At 36.8% G+C, this 16,822-nt stretch overlaps 1 protein-coding gene across 4 annotated transcripts in view; it reads left to right on the top strand.

The window, feature by feature from the left end:
• pxdn (peroxidasin) overlaps positions 1 to 16,822 on the top strand; it is a 73,992-nt gene that overhangs the window by 54,016 nt on the left and 3,154 nt on the right. For 3 of the 4 annotated variants that reach the window (XM_066714718.1, XM_066714639.1, XM_066714589.1), the window contains 7 exons: positions 3,428 to 3,585; positions 4,537 to 6,040; positions 7,088 to 7,222; positions 7,562 to 7,770; positions 13,345 to 13,456; positions 15,208 to 15,346; positions 16,594 to 16,707. In XM_066714718.1, coding sequence (XP_066570815.1) covers positions 3,428 to 3,585; positions 4,537 to 6,040; positions 7,088 to 7,222; positions 7,562 to 7,770; positions 13,345 to 13,456; positions 15,208 to 15,346; positions 16,594 to 16,707 — 2,371 coding nt within the window. Of the gene's footprint in view, positions 1 to 3,427; positions 3,586 to 4,536; positions 6,041 to 7,087; positions 7,223 to 7,554; positions 7,771 to 13,344; positions 13,457 to 15,207; positions 15,347 to 16,593; positions 16,708 to 16,822 lie in introns of those variants that run through there. The other variant, XM_066714800.1, reaches the window with a different exon arrangement.

Below are 16,822 nucleotides of genomic sequence, written 5' to 3'. Positions count from 1 at the left end.
CAATTTAAACGGATCCAATATTCAATATCCTTGATGGACAGCTTTTCGGATACAGAGGCAGCGGCCTGCCCCAGCTGAGCGTCTCGTCTCCATCCTTTTCATCGGCTCCAGTGCATCTCTCTTCAGTGCTCTGTGAGTTCAGCTTTGCACGTTATGTTATGTGCTAATCGACAATTCATTACATTTTAAGATTTTAGTAGATTTTAATAATCGACGTTACCGCGAAGTTGTTGCAGCCCCGCTGTCGCTGAGTACTGTTGTATCTGTAAGTGTGTTTTAATGAAGAGGCACACTAACACCAGCTAGTAGGTGATTGGATATCGTGCCAAATGAACCGCTGCAACACTGGGTCATAAATGTCATTCACAGGACTTGTAGTTTTCATTGACTTCTCAGTTAATTGTGACAATCCATAACCGAACTACACATTTGCTACCGTAATAACGATTAGTGTAAAATATCGTTATCATAATCATGTCAATGTAGTATTTCCTTAGAGTTCAAAAATTGTATTCGCACTGTGCGCCCAAGTTTTGCGAATGTGAAATACTATATTAGTTTTACTTGCAAGTTTTACTACGCTCGCACTGTAGAGTCCTGTATATTTAAAATGTTTTGCTTTTGAAAATAAGGTTTGTATTAAGAAATATCTTGAGCTTCTTTCAAATATTTATTTGCTTTTGAAATTCTGTTTTTAGATATCGCCAATTTGGCAGAAATGATAGTACAGTCACAATGTATGAAGCTGAAATTAATTCTTCAGCTCACTAATGCATAATTTTCTTTGTTTTTGGCTTGCATTTTTTTTCTTCGCCTATTTTGTTTTCCATAGGGTTTAGAATAATCGTAGTATTATACAAGCATGAATTATTAGATTTTTCAGTTTTTTTTATTATTTTATTTAAGATGTAGTAGTAGTAATATTATTATTGTCATTATTTTTGGAAAGTCCCTAAGATTGACTAGTAGCAGTGTCATAATCATAGCATGTGTCCTGGTTTTTGTATGCTTGGGTGTATTTAACTAAACATTTGTGTTCAATCTTCCGTGGAAATAATGAGGCTTTGAGTTTTATTTAATTTTTGTCATGATTATTACATTTTATGCTTTTGCTGGAATAATTACTACTGCTGTGTATCCCTTTGATATTTTCTGTTGATTTCCCCTAATTGGTTTCTCACAGTTACCCCTAGGCTGCAGCTATGTTTTTGAACTTTGTAATCTCTTTAGGTATTCATGATGTGACTGAGACTAATATAAATAATTATATATAATTTATATATATACTGTGTGTGTGTGTGTTTTATATATTTATATATAAAATATATATATATATAATCTCAGGCACATATGTATGTATAAATCTGTGCATGTTTTATCTATCCCATATGTTTGTTAAACATTACATGTAATGCATTATCTAGAAGTAATTGCTTTTCATCTTTTCTGGGAGTATATGATGTTACAACTATGAAACTGCAAGGAAATCAACAGCAAAGGTCATGGGTGTTTTACATAAATATCCAGAATATCCACTATGGCTCTAGAAAGCAGGAACAGTCATCACCACAAACCACTACAGTTCATCTACTGATATGACAGACTGACTTCCATAAAAAATTAAAAAAGCTAGCTACTGTCAGAGATGCTGGATTGCCTTGGAAGGCAATAGTCTTGGCATTAGGACTTCCAGATGGACTTCAGGGCCATCCTGCAATCTCCCAACACCACTAAGCTGCCTACATCTGCGTCTCATGATGGGATTTCTCTCGCTGAGTAGATCCTTAAAGATCAATTAAACTGGATTTATCTTTAATAAAATTGTCTGAGAATTCCCGTCTGGAAGCAGGTTTGGAGGTTTGCCCTTTCATTCCCCCAAAACAATTCTCACGGGTCACTAAATTCCTAATTTAACACAGTAAGGGTAATAAATCCAATACAGAAAACTGCTCGTTGTGTGTGAATGACTCGCATTTCTCCTCCAATCATCCATTCTCTGATTGTCCTCACCCAGGCCTGATTCTTGTTTCTGGACCTGCCAATGGGTCATGAAAATAAACTGGTATCATTCAGTTTGAGAAGCAGTTAACATTTTGATCTCTTCTGTAAACTTGAACACATATTTTGGATCTGTTACCTGTCCCACCTCAGCAATGGACATCAGTTCAATAGAAGACCTCAAGAGTGGCACCAGTTCTGTGCAGCTGTTCTGTTGTACTTTACCCTTGGCCCTTCATTCTTTTTAATGAATATCAGTGGTAATTTTCAATAATTCAAGTTCTATAACTGTGTTTAAATTGACTCCTGACACAAATTCGTAGAATAACAAAGTAGTTACTGTAATTACAGAAACATAAAAATGAATGTAACTTTTATGTGACACAAGGCGGTGATTATGTGAAGAGCGGGGAGATAATTTTTCACACCAGGCAGACTTTAATAAGGCAGTGTGGGGATCCATTTTTAACCAGGTACAGATTAATAATTAGATATGATGCAGTTTATCATGCTACAGTAACTAACATTTGAAAGAGCTAATTTTACTTTCATTTGAAACATTCAGATATTATTGTAGTATAAATCGGTAGTATACGCAATATACACCAATACAGCTATTTATACTACATATAAATAAAATACAAATATTTATAACCCCTTTTGAATGCTAATACAAACTTGATTAAATACCATTATTAAACTGCTTTTGGATGTATAAGAAACTGAAAAGGATAATTTAAATAATACATTATACTGAAACATTATACTTAAAATGAATTAATGAAAATTAGTGTACAAATGGCATTAAGTAAATAATAACAAAAAATGTATTGTTATATATTATTAATAATCCTATACATAATTAGTTTCCTTTTGTATATTGGATGGTTTGGTCTAAAAGTGGCTCCTCTTACTTACACATATCTATCTGTATAATAGCTCTTGAAAAACCCACCACTATACTTGGGGCAGGATAGCTTGGAAAGTGTAGAAAAGTAATGTGATTTAAAGTTGCTGAAGTGTGCTTGTAAATAGAAGTAGCACGGAACCAAAAGTTGAAATTAAAAAGATTAAATTAGAGGAAGATACCATTGAGGGAATAAACATGCATGTTTCTTGACTCTTATTTTATCATTAAGGAAGGATGTATCATAGACACTTGTTGATTATAATCTGGCAGTGTCTGTCTTTGGCCTGCTGTGGTGTTCTGAAGATTTTCTTTAAGTAGAACAAACCACTCTGATGTACACCTACAGAATGTACTCTGTAAGGTCCTTCAAGAAAATTGTATTGTCAAAGGTTTTGATTAAGAATTGGCCTTCCCCACCATAGCTCCATATCAATTGGACGCTTGCCAAATTTGAAACTTTTAATGTAAGCTAGGTGTGATATTAGCATAACCTTGTTTAAATTTTATTTTTCTCTTCAGTAATCCCCGAACTCCCAGTGACCTCTTGGCCTTGTTCCGGTACCCGAGAGATCCATACACTGTGGAGCAGGCCAGGGCAGGGGAGATCTTTGAACAGACATTGCTTCTCATTCAACGGCACGTAAACCAAGGGCTAATGGTCGACACAAATGGAACAGGTGAGAACCTAATGATATGGGGCTTAGTGAAAACCAATATAATCCGTGACGTTTAATTGTTTTCTACCTACAAATCCCCATTACACAAAACATTTGAATTACAAAGGTTAAGTCCTCTATATTAGTGATTCAGTGGAAAGGAATCATTTGGTTAAAAGGTATTCAGTTACTTCTTAGTAAGTAGTAACATTGGCAAAAACACTGTAGTAAGGAGTGCTGATACTGCCAGACTTCTGTATGCCCTCCCATAAGAATGGAAAATTACCAATTGGTTAAATGTGGGGTGGGGAAACTTAATTTTAAAGATGTGAAATGCAATACTTTCTTTGGTGAAACATGTGTTTTAGGAGTCTTATGTGTTATAATTTCCTATCAGAGTTTAAGATTTCATGGTGCTTAATTCTACAGATGAGAAGGCCCAGTGTTTTCACTGGTTATGACAACAGGCAAGTGATTGTTTGCACAGGTCTGTGACAGAATACAGGCGATTTCTGCCTGTCAGCAAAACAATGTCAACTGTTTATACTATCTTTGCCCTACTTGGGATTTTCGTCTATCATTATGTTTGGCTTTTTGCAGTCACTGAATAACTGGGGTATTTAATCAGTCAGCTGATTGCTAACAGTAAGCTTATAATGCCTTTCGTAGCACAGTAGGACTGAATGTTGATTATTAAAATGGATGCTGCCTAAAAGTGACATGATTGCTTTCCTTAGTTCTTCTACTGTGGTAAAATATAAGAAGCAAAACTGTAAATACTTAATTAGTATTACAATTTTAGGGAACCAGTTTTTCAAATGTTTTACAGAAGCAAAAGCATGGCATACCTGACTCTCATTAAGTACACTGTGAGAAAAGCTGGTAGATGAATCGGTACATATCATGCACTCCTTGACTTCTCGTCTCCCGATGAGGTTTCAAACAATTGTCTTTTTATTTTCCGTCTTGAAGCTTTTCGCTACAATGATCTGGTGTCGCCAAGGTTCCTGGACATGATTGCCAACCTGTCTGGCTGCACGGCTCACAGGCGGTTCAACAACTGCTCCGACATCTGTTACCACCATAAGTACCGCAGTCACGATGGCACCTGCAACAACCTGCAGCACCCCATGTGGGGTGCCTCCCTGACAGCCTTCGAGCGCCTCCTGAAGTCTGTCTATGATAACGGCTTCAATTTGCCCAGGGGGGCGACTGAAAGGCAACACAACAGCTTCTCCCTGCCCCTCCCCCGCTTGGTCTCAACCACCATGATCGGGACCGAAACCATAACCCCGGACGACCGCTACACACACATGCTCATGCAGTGGGGACAATTTTTGGACCACGACCTTGACTCTACAGTGGCAGCACTGAGCCAGTCCAGGTTTTCTGATGGACAGCTGTGTAGTGCCGTTTGTACCAACGACCCTCCCTGTTTCCCCATCATATTTCCACCTAATGACCGCAGGACTCTGAGGAATGGTGCCCGCTGTATGTTTTTTGTACGCTCTAGTCCAGTGTGTGGCAGCGGCATGACTTCCCTCCTCATGAATTCTGTCTTCCCCCGGGAGCAGATCAACCAGCTGACCTCCTACATTGATGCCTCCAACATCTATGGAAGCTCGCACCATGACTCTGAGGAGATCAGGGACCTGGCCAGCCAGAGAGGCCTACTGCGCCAAGGTATCGTCCAACGGTCTGGCAAGCCTCTTCTACCCTTTGCCACTGGTCCTCCCACTGAGTGCATGAGGGATGAGAATGAGAGCCCCATCCCCTGCTTTTTGGCTGGAGATCACCGGGCCAATGAACAGCTAGGCCTGACTGCCATGCACACGGTGTGGTTCAGAGAACACAATCGCATTGCCTCGGAGCTGCTGCGGCTCAACCCACACTGGGATGGCGATACCATCTACCATGAAGCCCGCAAGATCATAGGAGCTCAGATGCAACACATCACCTACAGTCACTGGTTGCCCAAGATCTTAGGAGAGGTTGGAATGAAGATGGTTGGAGAGTACAAAGGCTATGACCCCAACATCAATGCTGGAATCCTCAATGCCTTCGCCACGGCCGCCTTCCGTTTCGGCCACACGCTCATCAACCCTGTGTTGTATCGACTCAATGAGGACTTTCAACCGATTCCTCAGGGTCACATCCCCCTTCACAAAGCTTTCTTCTCTCCATTCAGGATTGTTAACGAAGGGGGAATCGACCCCCTTTTGCGAGGGCTTTTTGCCGTCGCTGGAAAGATGAGAGTTCCTTCACAGCTGCTCAATACAGAGCTGACTGAGAGACTTTTCTCCATGGCCCACACCGTGGCTCTGGATCTTGCTGCTATGAATATTCAACGAGGAAGAGATCATGGCATCCCACCCTACAATGATTACCGGGTTTTCTGCAACCTCTCCTCTGCAAATACCTTTGAGGATCTGAAGAATGAGATCAAAGATCCGAACGTGAGGGAAAAACTTCAGAGGTATGCAGTGTTGGTGAAGGCTGTTTGGATTCTTTGACCACTTTCCACATCCCAGAGCAAGTTTCCCCAAACTGTATATGAAACGTATAGAAGGTGTAAAATAATTGAATTAATGTACATAGTTTTATGGTTGTGTTGGCTGTTGTAGACTCATTGCCAATTTGCATATTCACTTACAAATTACACACATACTCTCTTTTGATTTAGATTGAATATGTCCTTAATATGACTTAATGTCCTACTATTCCAAAACAGACTTTTATTAAATCCTACAGTTAAACACGGCAGTTGTATTCAGTTTTTCAACACTTTAATTTCACCCTTTTTATCGAATAATTTGTTACTTTGTCAGCTTGTTTACATGAGGTGAGGTCACGTCAAGCAGACTTTGCTCATTCTGTACAGAATATGACCATTTATTCAATGAAGGCTCAGACTTTCCGCAGTAAGTGTGAAGGAAACCTGTTTGCATTATCTAATATTCCAGTAATGCATGTCGTGAGGAAAACTTGCATATGAACCAGCATGTAAACATAATGTGCAATACACCAGGTGAATATTTGTTGTGGGTAGTCACTCTTTGTAAGTTTTGTTGTACACAATTATTGACACGTTATATTTTACAACGTAAAACAGTTTATACATATTATTTTATTAAACTAAAAATTTGATATACATCTTTTACTTTAGTTTCGTTTTACATTTTGTCTTTCAAGTCAGTGACTGGGTATTTGTTATGGATGGTAATTTGTGCCAAACATTTTAAATAAATAAAATACAAAAGAAAGAAATATAGAAATATATGCATAAATGGATAAAAAAGGAAATAGATTGAAATATATATATTTATCTATTTTGTTTTTTAATTTATTAATGTAGGCTTATGTATTTATTTTGGCACAAATTACCCTCAAATTACAATTTATTTACTGAATAGAATATGTACTTTGAAAAACAGACTACAACTACAGTGGGTATCTGTATGATTTAATTAGTCTGTTTAGGAATTATAGAGTAGTAAACTGGTTGTCTGATAACACTTTCCAGGTTGTATGGCACTCCACTGAATATTGACCTGTTCCCAGCATTAATGGCTGAAGATCTGGTCCCTGGAAGCAGACTGGGACCCACATTGATGTGTTTGCTGGCAACACAGTTTAAACGCCTCAGAGATGGAGATAGGTATGCTCTCTAGCTGCTGATTTTATGACATTCATTGTACTGATCGGGCTGGAGATTAAAATTAAATTCTAAAATAAATGGTGTCAGTACTGTATACCACACTTTTTAGTACCATGCAAATACAGAATTGACTGAAATTTGTAACTCGTATAACTGTCAATTTGTTTTTTAACTGAGAAAATTAAAATAAACCTGTAGATATCCTCCAATATTTCTTCGCAACCAATGCAAATCTGAACATGTGTGCAGCTACCTTGTTTGTCTGCTTTCTATAACTGTCAGTTTGTCCTAAATGATTTCAATGCCCCATCTCCCCTCCTCTTTCCTGTGAGGCAACAGGTTCTGGTATGAAAACCCAGGTGTCTTCAGTCCAGGCCAGCTGACACAGATCAAGCAAACCTCCCTCGCCAGAGTGCTGTGCGACAACAGTGACAACATCACACGGGTGCAGCCTGATGTGTTCACTGTGGCCCAGTTCCCTCACGGTTATGCAAGTTGTGATGACATCCCCAGAATGGACCTACGAATGTGGCAAGACTGCTGCGAAGGTGTGTGTATTAATAATAAGACATTGATCTACATGAACATTTATTTTATTTACTTATAAATAAATGTATTTATTGTATTGTTCATTTTTAAATAAAAGAATAACGTAACAAACAACTTTAGTTATTATGATGGCGTAGGAAACTAAAAGCATATGGCAAGCCAAAGTAACATAGAGATACCTTGATCAGCTTTTCCAGATATCTTCAGATATTTCATCTTTGAAATTGAGATCTCATTTAATGCAATTACAGATATCTCAAATTAATTTCAAGATATCTGAAATATATTTTGAGATCTCAAAATAACTTCCTGTCTATTTTTAGAAATCTGAAATACATTTTGCAAGATCTCAAAATAACCTCCGGTAGATTTGTGGACATCTTTTCCTTGTTACTTATTCAGTTAATGTATTTTAGAAATAGACTGGAATTTATTTTAATATCTCTAAATGTCACATAACTTTTAAATGAATTTGAGATCTTTAAATTAATTCTTTAAATGTATTTGCGATATCTGTAAATAGTTAAATGAGATCTACCATTCATTTTGAGATATCTGCAAATCATTTCAAGATATTTCTTGTGTGTGTGTGTATATATATATATATATATATATATATATATTTCTAATATGTTAATCTGACTTGCCTTCCAAATGAACAGTGATAATGTCAGGCAAAATACAGGAAGTTACTTTAGCATTAGAGATATTCAAATTAATTGCAGGTAATTGCAAAGTACATTTGAAGATCTTGAAAACATTTAAAGATACCCAAAATGTATTTACAGATCTTGAATTCATTTCAAGGTATCTTGAAATTATTTTAATTTGACTTGCCATAAAAAGTGATGCATACTTCTACAAACATGCTTTGCTTCATGTCAAGACAGGACATTTTCCTTGGGTGTAATTAAAGAAGTGCAATATGTCTTTCATGGAAATACACCTTTTTACAGATGCATATTGCTGTCACAGAACAAATACAAAATAAGAATCCTTAAACATTTAGTAAATAATTTTAACAACAGCAAGTTGAAAAACCCATGTGTGAGGGAGGGGGAGGGAATTCAAATACTTATGGTGATATCATCATCAAACAGTGGTTTGGAGGAAGAAGGATCAGCTTTATGGCAGCAAAAGAGGCCCAGGCTTTTATTGCATTTGTAATATTATAAGTATAATTCATTTGCATTTGAATCAGAACTTAAGTGTCAGGAAAATTATTTCCATTTTTCCCTTTTGTGCCAAACTGGTTGCATGGTGACACGTTAATTCCCAATCAAATGAATAAGTCTGCTATTGTTAAGTCAGGATTTTGTGCATTAATTCTTCATTGTGGGGTGGCAGGAATATGCCAGGGGGCAGGAATTTAGCAGGAAATGGGTTTTATGTAGCCTACAGCTGGATTATATTTCAGATTTTGTTCAAAGATTTCCCTGAAAACAATTATCTTTAGGCTTACTTTATTTCTACCTTTGTTTTAGAAGGACATAGATACATTATGCAATAAAACACTCACCTGCAGTAAATACATTGTTAGAGAATGGAAGCAGTTAACTGTGTTTTCTGTATGCCTGGGGATGGAGAGTTAATGTCTAAAAACTATGTGGCAGCCATAAGCTGATTAATTCAAGACTTTATTATGGCACCCCCGCCACCCTCCTACAGTAATTCTTCCAAATTAAAAATGATGGTACATTAAACATAGACAACATGTACACATAGTTTAACCAATGTTATTGAACTCAACTTATGTTTGTTTATTTTTGTCCCATCCCCCCCATTTTTTATAAAATATCCCAAAAGTAATCTAAAAGTAATTTGATTAGGTTACTGATTTCAGAGTATTACATTGGACATTGACACATTATTTTATACATATAAATAAATATAAATATTTAAATAGTGTGTGTATGCACATATGTCAGTAGGAACAGTGTTGATACAGAAATGTATTTCCAATGCCTTTTGTGAAATTCTTATTTACCTTCCATGCTTCAACTGTAGCATTTTTTTTTTATGTAGACTGTAAAGGGAGTTTCTGATTTACACGAACTGGAACACTGTGGTATTAGAAGAACCCTTTCATCTATTTTTGTTTAATTTTTGTCCAGCTGAGACATATATAGTGAAGTTGTTGCCATAGAATTTGGGGGTAAAAATGTGAGCTCTTTGTGATCTTGGATGATTACAGACAATTATCCATTTAGTGGCTGAATAAAACAGACTCTGTTTCTGTTGAAAAGCTATTGAGGAGAAACTTAAATCTGCAGGATTTAGTCGGGTTCAAGTCAGGGTTCAGCGAAGGGATTAAAGAATCTTTCATGGCTTTTTCCAGCTTTGACTTTTCAGGCAAGGAGTCTTGATACAGTACCATTCTGAAAGAGTATTGACCTACACTCGTGGACAACCATTTGAGTGGTCTATCTTATCAATGTAAAGTGGTTTAATCTGTATCGATATTGTTACATAGGAAATGTGGATATTGGCAAGTTATGTGCTGAATGTCTTCTACTAAAGATGAGAAAAAAGACATGCTCCAAAGGTGTGGTTCATTTGAGTTCATAGGTAATGTGTGACACTTCACCACAAAAGCAGGCATAACTTGAGCTATGTAAGGGAATCAAAAACCTCTTTGATAAGGCTGACTACTTCAAATATATATATATATTTTTTCTGGCCTTACCTGCTTTCAAAGCTGTAAGTAGCATTTTTTTATCCATGGTCATTTCTCAAGATGTATTAATGAATGCATTTATTAGCAGTTGCTTTCAATGTTAATAATGTACTTATTGGAAAGCAAGTGGTAAGAAAGGTATGATTTGTCTTTCAAGCTCTGTGATTTCAATGATAAATTAACATAACTATACTAATCACAGCTTTATGGAAAGCAGAGAAAACATTGAGAGTTGGCAGCCCTATTTATCAAAAAGGAAGACTTACAATTTTGTTTTCACCATCGTCTGGTATTGGATGATATTAATATTTCAATTTTGTAAATGTTTCCATATTGATCATGTATGTTTCTCCCCATTTTGTAATCCTATTTTTGAAGGATTAGAGTGTTTAGGAGTCAATTACCTAGATATCATCAGCCAGTTACAGGTTAAACTCAAAATATTTAATAGCAAGTTTGTATTAGGAAAAAGGAAGGCTTTTGTGTCAAACTACAATTATGAGGTATTTTAATTGTAATGCATTTGGTGGCATTTCTAATTCCAAGCACTAACTTCTCTCTGGGTCACAAAAAGTGATAGCTAAATTAAAAGAGAGGACCCTGAATTAAAATGTTAAATGAAGCTGACTTAAAGAAATCTAAGTCTGCAACTAAAGAACAGTGTCTTTAATTCTGTTTTGTACTGTAAATATGCTATGAAAACAGGTCTGAATTTGCACAGAACAAAGTTGGATACAGTGCACTATTCATTAAATATGTTCTGTAACTTCTAGTAAATGTAACTCCCTTGACAAGTGTTATTGCATTTTTTTAGCTGTAGGGAAGCTTTGCCTTTTTGTCCTGAAACCGGAAAAGTACATTCATCTTAAGGGGTTCTTGGTAAAAATGTCTAGATTTTTTACTAATTATTCGGACCAAATAATTTAACTTCACAACCTGAACATCTGTTTTACTCCATTAAATCACTAATTACATTTTTAAGCAACTTCTTGGGGTGGATTAAGACTCAATAGACTCAATAACGTGAGAATTTTGCACCTGTATATCTGCCACAGTTGGGTTTCCAGCCTTAATTTTGCTACTCAAAGTATGTTGCTATATGCAAATGATGTTAACAGCTCTTTTATAATGTCACCCATTTTTTGAAACAAATCTATGCTCATTATTTTGCCTATATGAATCAATCAAAATGCCTTGTTCTTCAGTGTTCATTCTGCCTGTTTGTTGACTGAAAGGACTGAAAGTTGTAAACCTAATCGCACTTACATAATTGATCACTGAGGGATAGGGGAGAGGGAGCTCAGATTGATTTAGTTAATCTGACCATTATTATAATGTTTGGAAAGCTTGTCAATTCAATAGTATTTTGAATCTTTGAGTGTATATATAATATAATTCTGGTGGCTAATGTCTAATGACAGGATATGTAAAAAATCATATAGATTTTCTTTGTTGTTTTTCTCAATGTGGGGCCCCAAGTACTTCAGTTTTTTCCCTTTCTCTTTGGCTTCCAGTATTAATTTAATAATAGGGTTGGATCATCTTGTCATCTGCTGAAATCTGTTAGTGGAAACTATAGGTTTCTAGCAAAGCATTGTTTGGGAGCAGCTGGGCAGGTGGTTAATTGCCAACCACATGCTTTGATTTCAACAACTCTTTGAGACCGTGGACCATAGGCATAAATATTTCTGCATGCTATTCTAATACCCTGCTAATTCTTTGGCAGTGAGTACTGAGAAGTATATAGTTATTATGACATGAAGAAAGATATACTGTACAATAGTTGGTGCAACCAATAATTTGTGTTTTTTCTTAGTTTCTTTTTTTTTTTTTTTTGTATTATTCAACATGAAGGGACATGAGAGAAAAAGTACATATCTGATGACAACAATTTAGTATCTCCTGTGCATGGTTTAATTATCTTGCGGGATGATGAGAGATCTTTTTCGTTGTTCTGCATGCACATGAATGCTGAAGATATACTAAATGGTTCCCACAAGATTTCTCTCTTGTCCCTTCTTGGGCTATGTAGAATCGCATCAGTATACATTTCAAGATGCATTCCAGTAGATTATTATATTTACTTATAACTGTGATACTAGGAGTCCATTGAATTTGGTATCAGCATGGCATTTGATTACAGTTGTTCTGATTGTAGTTAATTACATCATTTCAATCACCTCTTATCCTATTTGCCAAAATTTAGCACAGAATCAATAGCATGTCACATTCAAAAGAACCTAGATTGTGTTCTTCATTCACATACCTAAACAGATTGGGTCAAATGCCTTTGCATTCAATGTTCTCTTGTATAGGGCTGGGCTCATGCAAATGATGGAGAACTGTCATTCTTCATTATCTTAAACATGTGCAAAAAATGGTTTATTATTATTTTCTAAGTGGAATCCTTTTTAGGACCAATATTTCCATTCATGATGTTTTTGGTTTCTTACATTGTGAACATGAAAGAAGCATCATCAGTGAACTGAATGAGTGTTTGAATGAAAACCTGCAAACATTTAAACAAACAAACCCTTAAAAACAGTACAGACTACACATACATTTAAAATTGACATTTTCAGTTCCAAGCATTAGAACAGTACAAGAAGTTGCCAGAACAGACTACTTGATGAGAACATCCCGTTTTAAACTGACATCTCTTACAGATTTAAAGCAGTCAGTGAATCCCTGCCACACGTACTTGTATTCATCAGCTTAGGCTTTCAATACATTAGTTTGCTATTTGTAGGATATTGAATTTAGACTGTTGAGGGTAAAGTGGTTTACCAGCATTTAAAAAACTGTAAGATCATGACTGGTGGTTAACATCAGGCAGAATGAAGATGTCTTAGATTAAAAGCATTTTATGTTATATTTGTTTTGTTTTTGCACACAGATTGCAGAACCAAGGGGCAGTTTAATGCCCTTTCTTTCCATTTCCGAGGTAAACGATCTGTGGACTTCAGCTATGGAGAGGACAGTCTTTCCCGAAGTGGCAAGCAAAAGAGGTGTGCAATTTACCATTTTGAGTCTTTTTGGTAAACTATCTTATTCCTTTCACACAGTGCAATTTCCAATACATAAATTGCAATTATATTATGAAAAAACTTGACATTGCTTGAACTTACTCATTCTGTTAAGGACAAGACAGAAAGACAGATCAGTGATGTGATTTTGAACTTACACCAGTCCTTTGTTACACCAGTGTTCAGTTTTCCTGGTTATTTTATTGAGATCTGCATATTATATCTGGTATACACTCACCTAAAGGATTATTAGGAACACCTGTTCAATTTCTCATTAATGCAATTATCTAACCAACCAATCACATGGCAGTTGCTTCAATGCATTTAGGGGTGTGGTCCTGGTCAAGACAATCTCCTGAACTCCAAACTGAATGTCTGAATGGGAAATAAAGGTGATTTAAGCAATTTTGAGCGTGGCATGGTTGTTGGTGCCAGACGGGCCGGTCTGAGTATTTCACAATCTGCTCAGTTACTGGGATTTTCACGCACAACCATTTCTAGGGTTTACAAAGAATGGTGTGAAAAGGGAAAAACATCCAGTATGCGGCAGTCCTGTGGGCGAAAATGCCTTGTTGATGCTAGAGGTCAGAGGAGAATGGGCCGACTGATTCAAGCTGATAGAAGAGCAACTTTGACTGAAATAACCACTCGTTACAACCGAGGTATGCAGCAAAGCATTTGTGAAGCCACAACACGTACAACCTTGAGGCGGATGGGCTACAACAGCAGAAGACCCCACCGGGTACCATTCATCTCCACTACAAATAGGAAAAAGATGGTGTGGGGGATGTTTTCTTGGCACACTTTAGGCCCCTTAGTGCCAATTGGGCATCGTTTAAATGCCACGGCCTACCTGAGCCTTGTTTCTGACCATGTCCATCCCTTTATGACCACCATGTACCCATCCTCTGATGGCTACTTCCAGCAGGATAATGCACCATGTCACAAAGGTCGAATCATTTCAAATTGGTTTCTTGAACATGACAATGAGTTCACTGTACTAAACTGGCCCCCACAGTCACCAGATCTCAACCCAATAGAGCATCTTTGGGATGTGGTGGAGTGGGAGCTTCGTGCCCTGGATGTGCATCCCACAAATCTCCATCAACTGCAAGATGCTATCCTATCAATATGGGCCAACATTTCTAAAGAATGCTTTCAGCACCTTGTTGAATCAATGCCACGTAGAATTAAGGCAGTTCTGAAGGCTAAAGGGGGTCAAACACAGTATTAGTATGGTGTTCCTAATAATCCTTTAGGTGAGTGTACATCAGTAAAATTTAAGCAGGGCTGCTATTCATTCTAATAATATATATCATTCATTTAAATGGTTCTACCTTTCTTTTACTTTATTTTACATGGACCTTCCTGTAAACTGTAACCGTTTGAAGTACAGATGTAAAGCATTATCACTTTTAAATATGTTAATTACATTTTTAAATTGCATTGTATTTAAGTGTTTTAAGTGTACATTTTAATTGGATTATAATTAGAAACAGAAACCGCTGAATAGAAGTTGTAAGGCAGCTAAGGCATTCTAAACCAATCAGAGCCTCAAACAGACATACACAAGAGCCCAGACGTCTTATATTCATTAGATATTGGATCACTGAAAAGTTGGTATGTTCATTTTTGGGCCTGATTGTGATTTAAGGGAGGTTTGTAACTTGCATTGAGAGGCATAAAGGTGTCTCGCCTATCTTTTTGAGCAAGTTCTTGTTTCACATTTTCAGCCCTGTGGACGACCATTTAAGGCACAACAATGTCACTCTTGAAATGAAGCCTATCCAGCAGAGCACCATGCCTGCAATAAATGACTTTCAGGATTTTGTTTTAGATATGCAAAAGACGATCACTAGTCTACGAAAGCAGGTAAGTTGCCCAAAGCCGTTGCAGATTTCCATCATCATGCTGACTTTCCTGTTGTCATCTTTGAGAGGATTAAGAGAGTACCTAAAACATTGCATCTTCTCACTCATAATACATCTGGCAACATGATCATCTACTCTAATCCTTGAGCAGAAAACCAAAAGTACGAACACTCTAACTAGTAAGAAGCCCCTTTCTCCAGCCCTCAATCTTGTAGCCCCAATTTATATGTATATGAACATTTATTTTTCTTCCGCTAGTGTGACAGCATTAACAAACACAGGGATTAATTTTGCTTGTTTTACTGATCTTACCACAAACATCCTCCTCTCTGTTGTCTGGCCAATGTTTCATAAAATTGGAAACACTTCAGCAGGGAGCTAGTACATCTTGTCATACACCTGCACAGCCGAAAGTAGGATGAAATAAATGGGCTTTTTTACAAAGCGTGTGACAAACATCAACCACATTCTTGAAGAGCTGAGCACAGTTGCCAGACCTTACACAGCACATCCTAGAACTGATGGGGTGTAACATACTTGTATTTGAGGGGAAGGCTGCAATGCATTTTCATTGCCACAAGACCCAAGATATATCAATGTTAATCATTCAGGTTCAAAGTTTAGCTGCCGCATTCATAGGATGGCAGTATTATAATATTTTCAGTATCATTATATTTGTAGAATAACTTCCAAAGATTTTACTTTTGTCCGTATTTAGACATGGAATAAAATTTGGTAAACCTTTCCACCTGAGAAATATTTTCTAACTTCTCAGTTTCCTTATTAATCTTAAGATTCTGTAGCATTTGTGTGCTCTATAACAATTTAGAGATATTTAATAAAAATAAATGCATCAAGATCCCTTTACCATCAAATGTGAAGGATTCGTTGCCTGGTGTTAATCTTAGTCCTTTATGTCTGTCATTGAGATCCTATTGCTTTTTATTTAGTAGGTGTTATGTCTGAGTAAGTGTTTAACAGATTTTTTTGTATTATTATTATTGATGACTGTTCCTTGCATTATACGTGTTTCACATCCCTGTATTGTAGCAATTGTTTTTTCGATTTTAAATGTCCAATTGATTACAGACTTTATTTCTGGCTTTGGTATGTAGAATATTACATTTTTAAGGTGTCGAGAGAGGGGAAAAAAAAAAGAATGGAGATGTTTTCCTAGACTGTGAAAGTGAAGGGTTCTTGGTGCAGTTTGTTAGCAGATTTCAGCCTTTGCCTTTGATCTTCCACCAGATCAAAAAACTTGAAACTCGCCTGAGTAAAACTGACTGCACTGACGAAAAAGGGAGAGAGCGGTCCAGCATGGAAAAATGGAAAAAGGATTCTTGCACCACATGTGAATGCAGAGTACGTACAGTTAAGGGCCTTTTGTACTGTGCCAAATCGTGCATATTGAGGCATGCTTCCCAATTGGTTATATTCCACTTGTACCAGAATAGATCAATTAACTAAGATGGTGAAA

The sequence above is a fragment of the Amia ocellicauda genome, chromosome 1 (genome assembly GCF_036373705.1).
Source record: "Amia ocellicauda isolate fAmiCal2 chromosome 1, fAmiCal2.hap1, whole genome shotgun sequence".
Taxonomy (NCBI): domain Eukaryota; kingdom Metazoa; phylum Chordata; class Actinopteri; order Amiiformes; family Amiidae; genus Amia; species Amia ocellicauda.
The sequence above is the reverse complement of the archived record's forward strand: the minus strand, read 5'-3'. Positions and strand labels throughout refer to the sequence as shown.